Below are 8,431 nucleotides of genomic sequence, written 5' to 3' on the forward strand. Positions count from 1 at the left end.
GGCAAGGAAAGAAGGACGGAAGGAAGGAGGAAAGGAAAGGAAAGGAAAGGAAAGAGGGAGGGAGGGAGGGAGGAAGGAAGGGCAATAGGGGGGAAGAGAGGAAGAAGGCTAAATTGAAAACAAAAAAGAAGCAAGGGAGGAGAAGATAGAAGACAATGAGCTGGAATGAAATTTGCTTTTCAAGAGCCTCTTGGCAGCCACTGAATGAGTGGGGTGTAATAGAATGCAACTCCTTCTTTTTCTATGACTATTGTGTTGCACAGGGAGCAAGATTTTGTACCCCTGGGAGAGAGAGAGGCAGACATTATGCAAAGCCAAGCCTCCCATTTCCCCATTGGCCTCTAGATCACGGTTTGCAAAAGGACAACAGATGCATAACATACTTTCATAATGGGCCAGGAGATGCTTGGAGAAGAGTCAAAGGAATTAAAATATCCAGGAGGGACAGAACAGCATTTTACACCCCCCATGTTTGACTGCATCCCCCATGTCTAGCTTTCTTTCTTTTTTCTTTTTTAAAAAATCACATCCTAATGGTTGCAATGCAAAGATTGTGTGAAGCGAGGGAAGAGACTGAGATGTCAATAGGAAGGAGGGGGGAGGAAAAGGAGGAGGGAGGACAGGGAGGAAGAGGAAGAAGAAAGAAAAAGAAGTAGAATCAGGAATAGAAAGGAGAAGAAAGAAAAAGAAGGAAAATCAGAAGGAGGAGGAGAGAGGGAGGGAGATGGAAGAAAACAAAGAGGAATGAGGAAAAAGGAGGAGGAGGAGAGAGGGAGGGAGATGGAAGAAGAGGAAGAAGATGGGAGGAGGAGGAAGAAGGAAAAAAGGAGGAGGGAGAGGGAGAAGGTGTTGGAAGAAGAAGGAGAAAGGAAAAAGAAAAAGAAGGAGAAGTAGAAGTAAGAAGGAGAAGGAAAAGAAGGAAAAGAAGAAGCAGAAGGAGGAGGAGAGTGGGAAGGAGATGGAAGAAGAAGAAGGAAAAGAGGAGGAGGGAGAGGGAGTTGGAGGAAGAAGAAACGAAAGAAAAAGAACGAATCAGGAAAAGGAAAGAAGAAAGAAAAAGAAGAAAAAGCAGAAGCAGAAGGAGAGAGGGAGGGGGATGGAAGAAGACAAAGAGGAAGAAGAATGAAGATGAAGAATGAAAAAGGAGGAAGAGGAAAGAGGGAGGGAGATGGAAGAAGAGGAAGAAGGAAGGAGGAGGGGAGGAAGGAAAAGAGGGAGATGGAAGAAGAGAAAGGAGGAAGGAGGAGGAAGAAGAAGGAAAAAGGAGGAGGAGAGAGGGAGGGAGATGGAAGAAGAGGAAGAAGGAAGGAGGAGGAGGAAGAATGGAGAGGGGGAGATGGAAGAAGAGGAAGCAGAAAGGAGGAAAAGGCTTAAGAAGGAAAAGAGGAGGAGGAGGAGGAGGAGGAGGAGGAGGAGGAGGAGAACGCAAGAGTCCCTCTTTGCAACATCCCCTGACTTCCCTTCCTTCCTCTGCAGCTGGACTTCTCTATCCTTACCCCAAGGATTGTTCCCAAGCTCTTCTGAATGGGGAAGTCGCTTCTGGGTTGTACACCATCTATCTCAATGGCAACCAAAGTCAGCCGTTGGAAGTCTACTGCGACATGAGTTCCGACGGAGGCGGATGGATTGTACGTATTTCTCTCTCTGGCTTTTTTCCTCCCTTCTTCAAGTGTTTTTGGGTGACTTGCACCAGTTCAAGGAGAACCTAAGAAAGGGTAGAAGCTTCTCCCACACTTCAGAGGGACTCCTGCCATTCCTTCTCTTCTCTGTGTATGAAGCCCATACTGGAGAGTCTTTAGGTGGAGTTGGATCTTTGGATCTCTGCAAGGTTGGCACGCACTGGCTCAGCGGCTAAGACGCCGAGCTTGTCAATCAGAAAGGTTGGTAGTTCAGAGGTTCGAATCCCTAGCACCGTGTAACGGAGTGAGCTCCTGTGATTCGTCCCAGCTTCTGCCAACCTAGCAGTTGGAAAGCACGTAAAAAATGCAAGTAGAAAAACAGGAGCCACCTTTGGTGTGAAGGGAACAGCGTTCCATGTGCCTCGGCGTTGAGTCATGCTGGCCACATGACCATGGAGACGTCTTCGGACAGCGCTGACTCTTCGGCTTTGAAACGGAGATGAGCACCGCCCCCTAGAGTGGGGAACAACTGGCACATACTAACACTAACAGGGAGGACAATTAACCAGTGGAACGGAAGTTGCCTTCAGAAATTGTAGGTGCTTCATCACTAGAACTTTTGTCTGAGATGGTGATAGAGGGTCTCCTGCTTGAGCAGAGGGCTGGATTTGAAGACCTCCAAGGTCCACTCCAGCTCCATTCCATACTCTACTTTACTCTACTCTACTCTACTCTACTCTACTCTACTCTACTCTACTCTACTCTACTCTACTCTACTCTACTCTACTCTATATTCTATTCTACTCTACTCTGTATTCTCTTCTCTTTTACTCTTCTCTTCTCTTCTGCTCTACTCTACTCTGTATTCTCCTCTTTTACTCTTCTACTCTACTGTACTCTGTATTATCTTCTCTTTTACTCTTCTCTTCTACTCTTCTCTTTTACTCTTCTACTCTACTCTACTTACTCTGTATTCTCTTCTTTTTTACTCTTCTACTCTACTCTACTCTGTATTCTCTTCTTTTTTACTCTTCTACTCTACTCTACTCTACTCTGTATTCTCCTCTTTTACTCTTCTCTTCTACTCTACTCAGTATTCTCTTTTACTCCTTACACTACTGTATTCTCTTCTCTTTTACTCTTCTCTTCTACTCTACTCTACTCTACTCTGTATTCTCCTTTTACTCTTCTACTCTACTCTGTATTCTCTTCGCTTTTACTCTTCTCTTCTACTCTCTTCTACTCTCTATTCTCTTCTCTTTTACTCTTCTCTTCTACTCTACTCTTCTACTCTACTCTACTGTACTCTGTATTCTCTTTTCTTTTACTCTTCTCTTCTACTCTACTCTGTATTCTCTTCTCTTTCACTTTTTTCTACTCTACTCTACTCTGTATTCTCCTCTTTTACTCTTCTACTCTACTGTACTCTGTATTCTCTTCACTTTTACTCTTCTCTTCTACTCTATTCTACTCTCTATTCTCTTCTCTTTTACTCTTCTCTTCTACTCTACTCTTCTCTTTTACTCTTCTACTCTACTCTACTGTACTCTGTATTCTCTTTTCTTTTACTCTTCTCTTCTACTCTACTCTGTATTCTGTTCTCTTTTACTCTTCTCTTCTACTGTACCCTACTCTACTCTGTATTCTCTTCTACTCTACTCTCTCTTCTATTAAGAACCCATATTAAGGAGGGTTAAATAACTTGTACTTGCCACTGTCCTGTTCAGATCCTGTTTACTAGCCTCTAAAATGACCATGATTGCATTGGGGTTTCCCTAGGTCTTTTTGAGAAGGCAGAATGGTGATGTTAACTTCTACCAGAATTGGAGGGCTTACGAGAGTGGTTTTGGAGATCCCAACAATGAATTCTGGCTAGGTAGGTGACAACAAAGTTTATTGAGTTACTTGCTGGTTCTTCTAAATAAATGTGGAGTACTTCAAACTCCTGTATATTTCACTACAAGGGTAACATCCAATAAGGTTTCTCACCATGGTGTTAGTATTCCAACTAGTTGGAGACAAACAACACAAAAAAGCTAAAATAAAATAAGGGGCGCGATGGCTCAGTGGCTAAGACGCTGAGCTTGTAGATCATAAAAAGTCAGCAGTTTGGTGATTCGAATCCCTAGCGCCGCGTAACTGAGTGAGCTCCCATGACTTGTCCAAGCTTCTGCCAACCTAGTTGTTCAAAAGCACGTAAAAATGCAAATAGAAAAATAGGGACCACCTTTGGTGGGAAGGGAACAGCGTTCCGTGCACCTTCGGCATTGAGTCATGCCGGCCACATGACCATCTAGACGTCTTCGGACAGTGCTGGCTCTTTGGCTTTGAAACGGAGATGAGCATCGCCCCCCTAGAGTCGGGAACGAGTAGCAGATTTACCTTTAACACAAAAATGCCCATCGTTTTGTTTTTGTAGGGTTGGACAAGCTTCACAAAATCACTTCCCAAGGCCCGTATGAGCTGAGGGTGGATCTGCGCGATCACGGCGAGACAGCCTATGCTCTCTACAACAAGTTCACGGTGGGGGATGCCAGGACACGCTATCGGCTGAAAGTGGATGGCTACAGTGGTGACGCAGGTAGATCTTTCTCTTTGTTTGGTGAAAAGAAGGATTGGCAGCTATTTCTCTGGTGTCCTCCATGCTCTCTGAGCTTGGTTGTTTTCTTGTAAACGTTTCATAACCCAAGTAGGTAACATCATCAGTTTCCCACCAGTACATCATCAGCACTGGTGATGTTACCTACTTGGATCATGAAAGGTCTGCAAGAAAACAACCGAACTCAGAAAGCATGGTGGACCCCACCTCCTCCTCTTCCTCCTCCTCCTCCTCCTCCTCCTCCTCCTCCTCCCTTCTCCTTCTCTCCAAAGTCCCCCATTCGACTTCCAGCATTGATGATGATGTTACCTAGTTGGGTAATAAAATGTCTGCAAGAAAACCACCAATCCCAGAAAGCACCAAAGACCCCACAGTCTTCCTCCTCTTACTACTACTACTACTACTACTACTACTACTACTACTACTACTACTTCTACCACCACCACCACCACCACCACCACTTCTCTCTGTAAACCCCACTTCCTTCTGGCATTGATGATGTTACTTAGCTGGCCAATGAAACATCTGCAGGGAACCCTGAGCTTCAAATATTCTCTTCTGCTAGCTACTTCTGTCTCTTGGTTTGAAAACCCAGTGCTCCATGACCTAATAGCAATAGTAAGGACCTTAATAGATGACTGTTCTGACCCCCTTGTCCCACACCAACACACACTCCGAGCCAAAGATAAGTTATGGCATTTAATTAACAGACAGACAGGTCCTTGGCAGCAATCCAGCACAGATAAGGCTTGGCAGCAATCCAGCCTGCCAAGCTCATAATAATGTTCTCCGACATTAATTCCTGCATTGACTTCTGCAAGAGGAGCGTGTGCACAAGCAGTCCTTTTATAGTCTGGAGAGGAGCCTAATAACCACCAGCCGAGTGCAATTACCTCCTGTAACTGCGCAACTGTTCCTGACGCCTATTAGCTCTTCGGTGCTGGGCATCCAGGAACAACTCACTGCTGGCATCCGGCTCACTCTCCCTTGTCTTCTCCCCACTGGTCCAAGGCTCAGGTGCCTCCTGGTGGCCAACCAGCCTCTCTGCGCCCTGCTTGGAGTCGGAACCCTGTCCAGGGTCCTCCACATCCTCCAGAGCCGACTCATAGGGCCCCTCGCTGTCGGAGTCTGGTGGCAGCTCCAATGGCTCCTGCTGGACCACAACAGATGACTATCCTTATTTGTGTGTCAAAAACATTCTCCTCTTCCTGTCATACAGGCGATTCCATGAATTACCACAACGGACGCTCGTTCTCTACCTTTGACAAGGACAATGACTCTGCCATTACAAATTGTGCCTTATCATACAAAGGGGCATTCTGGTACAAAAACTGCCATCGGGTCAACCTTATGGGTCGGTACGGAGACAACAGTCACAGCCAGGTAAGTTGTTCTGGATGAGTCCATTTCCATCCATTAGCCTAGAAGATGTTCCTTATCACATCACTCACCAAGGCTTACTAGCTTCAGCCAACTTGCCGTGACCAACTCACGGTTGTCCTGCAGAGTTACACTCATATCAAAGAATTGGTGGAATAGAATCATTCAAGAAAGGAAGGACAGAATGAAACGTAAATGGCAAAAGTTAAACGAATTTCTATTCATTTTAAGTCATTAAATAGAATTGGTAAAGTGTCCCACGGTGAGTTTTCCCGCAGTGAGTTGGCCGTGATGTCTTGGCTGTTGCGAGTTGGCCATGGGGAGTTGGCCATGGGGAGTTGGCCATGGTTAATTGGCCATGGCAGATTGGCCATGCTTAAAATGGCCATGGTGTGTTGGCCATGGTTAACTGGCCATGAGGAGTTGGCCATGATTAATTGGCTGTGGCAAGTTGGCTGTGGTGAGTTGGCCATGGTGTGTTGGCCATGGTTAACTGGCCATGGCAAGTTGGCCATGGGGAGTTGGCCATGGGGAGTTGGCCATGGTTAACTGGCCATGGCAAGTTGGCCATGGTTAATTGGCCATGGGGAGTTGGCCATGGTTAACTGGCCATGGCAAGTTGGCCATGGTTAATTGGCCATGGGGAGTTGGCCATGGTTAACTGGCCATGGCAAGTTGGCCATGGTTAATTGGCCATGGGGAGTTGGCCATGGGGAGTTGGCCATGGTTAATTGGCTGTGGCAAGTTGGCTGTGGTGAGTTGGCCATGGTGTGTTGGCCATGGTTAACTGGCCATGGCAAGTTGGCCATGGGGAGTTGGCCATGGGGAGTTGGCCATGGTTAACTGGCCATGGGGAGTTGGCCATGGTTAACTGGCCATGGCAAGTTGGCCATGGTTAATTGGCCATGGGGAGTTGGCCATGGTTAATTGGCCATGGTGTGTTGGCCATGGTTAACTGGCCATGGCAAGTTGGCCATGGTTAACTGGCCATGGCAAGTTGGCCATGGTTAATTGGCCATGGGGAGTTGGCCATGGTTAACTGGCCATGGCAAGTTGGCCATGGTTAATTGGCCATGGGGAGTTGGCCATGGGGAGTTGGCCATGGGGAGTTGATGGTTAATTGACCTTGGTGAGTTAGCCATGGGGAGTTGGCTGCAGCAAGTTGGCTGTGATGAGATGCCCCATTCCCTCCCCGCCGTACTCCTGGTCTGACCAACCATCCCTTCCTCCAACCTCACCTTATCTCTTTTGCATTTTGCAGGGCGTCAACTGGTTCCATTGGAAAGGCCACGAGCATTCCATTCCCTTCGCGGAGATGAAGCTACGGCCTTCCAGTTTTAGGAATTTGGAAGGAAGGCAGAAGAGAGCATAAAGGATCTTTCTTCTTTTTCCTTTTCCTTTTTTTTTCTTTTTTTTTTGGCCTTGACCGAGAAAAACGGAACAAAGGGGTGGAAATAATAATAATAATAAAAGAAGAGCCTTTCTCCCAACCCAACCCAAGAAAAATTGAGAAGAGAGAGAACGAGAGAGAGAGAGAGAACGAGAGAGATTGGCGACGAAGCTGGGAACGTGTACCAAAGCATTTGTGTTGTTTGAGAGCCCACTTTGGCTCCCTTTGACCAGTTTCTTTCTTCTTCTTCTTTTCGTGGGGTGGGCTGGGGGTGGGAAAGCCGTATTCAAAATGTAGCACATGCTCAGAGGAGCATTCTTTTTCCTTGTCCATAGATGGCTTTCTTTGCACCAAAGAAGATAATCTGGAGAGGGGAGGGAGGGAGGGAGGGAGGAATATATTTCTATACAGTTTTTTTTTTCCTTCTCTCTCTCTCTTTTGGAGGGCTTTTGTTGACTTGAAACTTTTCTGGGTGGCTCAGAGGAACAAGAGCTGCAGAAGGGAAGGATTTCTCTCTTCCCCCCCCCCTCTCTCCTCACTTAACAAACCAGCCACAATGAAAGACCCACTCACACAACCGTCTTTGTGTCCATTCCAAACTCTCTGGAATCTCTCTTCACCTCCATCCCTTCATCCGTCCGTCCGTCCGTCTATTTCTCCGTCCCAGGAAAACAGGAGGAAACGGTTCAGCCTAAAAATTAATATTATTAATATAAATGGGGGTGGAGGGGGGAAAGGAAGATTATAATAATAAGCTAAGTTTGTGTCATTTTGTAAAAAAAATAAATAAATAGAGAAGCCCACGCTTTCGGAAACCCAACGGGACGGTGTCTTGATTGTAATTTTTTTAATTAATAAATAAAAGCACAAGTTTACTTTTATAGACATTTCTGAGTTGTTGTTTTTTTGCCCCAGGGTTGTACTTTTTGTGGGCAAAGCCAAGGTTGTGTTGGAATAGGAGTGCAATTGTGTGTGTGTTTGTGTGTATGTGTGTATTTGTATATTACATGGATGCAGATCAGTTTTGATTCAAAACACTGGTTTCACTCGGACATGAAGCAGAAGCTTTAATTGTCTCTTGGACTATGGCTCATTCTTTCCTTCCCTTCCTCCCTCCCTCCTCTTTTTTCTTCCTTCCTTCCTTTCTCCCTCCTTCCTTCCCTCTTCTTTCTTCTTCCTTTATTCCTTTCTCCCTCCTTCCTTTTTCCTTCCCTCCTTTCTCCATCCCTCCTTCCCTCCTCTTTCTCCTTCCTTCCTCCTGTCATCCCTCCCTCCTCTTTCTTCTTCCTTCATTCCATTCTTCCTCCCTTCTTTCCTCTTCTCTCCTTCCTTCCTTCCCCCACCTCTTTCTTCTTCCTTCATTCCTTTCTCCCTCTCTCTTTCCCTCCTTTCTCCTTCCCTCCTTTCTCCATCCCTCCTCTTTCTCCTTCCTTCCTCCTGTCC

At 46.1% G+C, this 8,431-nt stretch overlaps 1 protein-coding gene across 1 annotated transcript in view; it reads left to right on the forward strand.

Annotated features, from left to right (window-relative positions):
* The window catches only part of TNC (tenascin C), a 50,608-nt gene extending 42,733 nt beyond the window's left edge, over positions 1 to 7,875 (forward strand). Inside the window, 5 exon segments of the mRNA XM_032233618.1 lie at positions 1,477 to 1,628; positions 3,399 to 3,495; positions 4,039 to 4,200; positions 5,438 to 5,601; positions 6,860 to 7,875. Coding sequence (XP_032089509.1) covers positions 1,477 to 1,628; positions 3,399 to 3,495; positions 4,039 to 4,200; positions 5,438 to 5,601; positions 6,860 to 6,970 — 686 coding nt within the window. The 3' untranslated portion in view covers positions 6,971 to 7,875.
* The last annotated feature ends 556 nt before the right edge of the window (positions 7,876 to 8,431 follow it).

The sequence above is a fragment of the Thamnophis elegans genome, chromosome 16 (genome assembly GCF_009769535.1).
Source record: "Thamnophis elegans isolate rThaEle1 chromosome 16, rThaEle1.pri, whole genome shotgun sequence".
Lineage (NCBI taxonomy): Eukaryota > Metazoa > Chordata > Lepidosauria > Squamata > Colubridae > Thamnophis > Thamnophis elegans.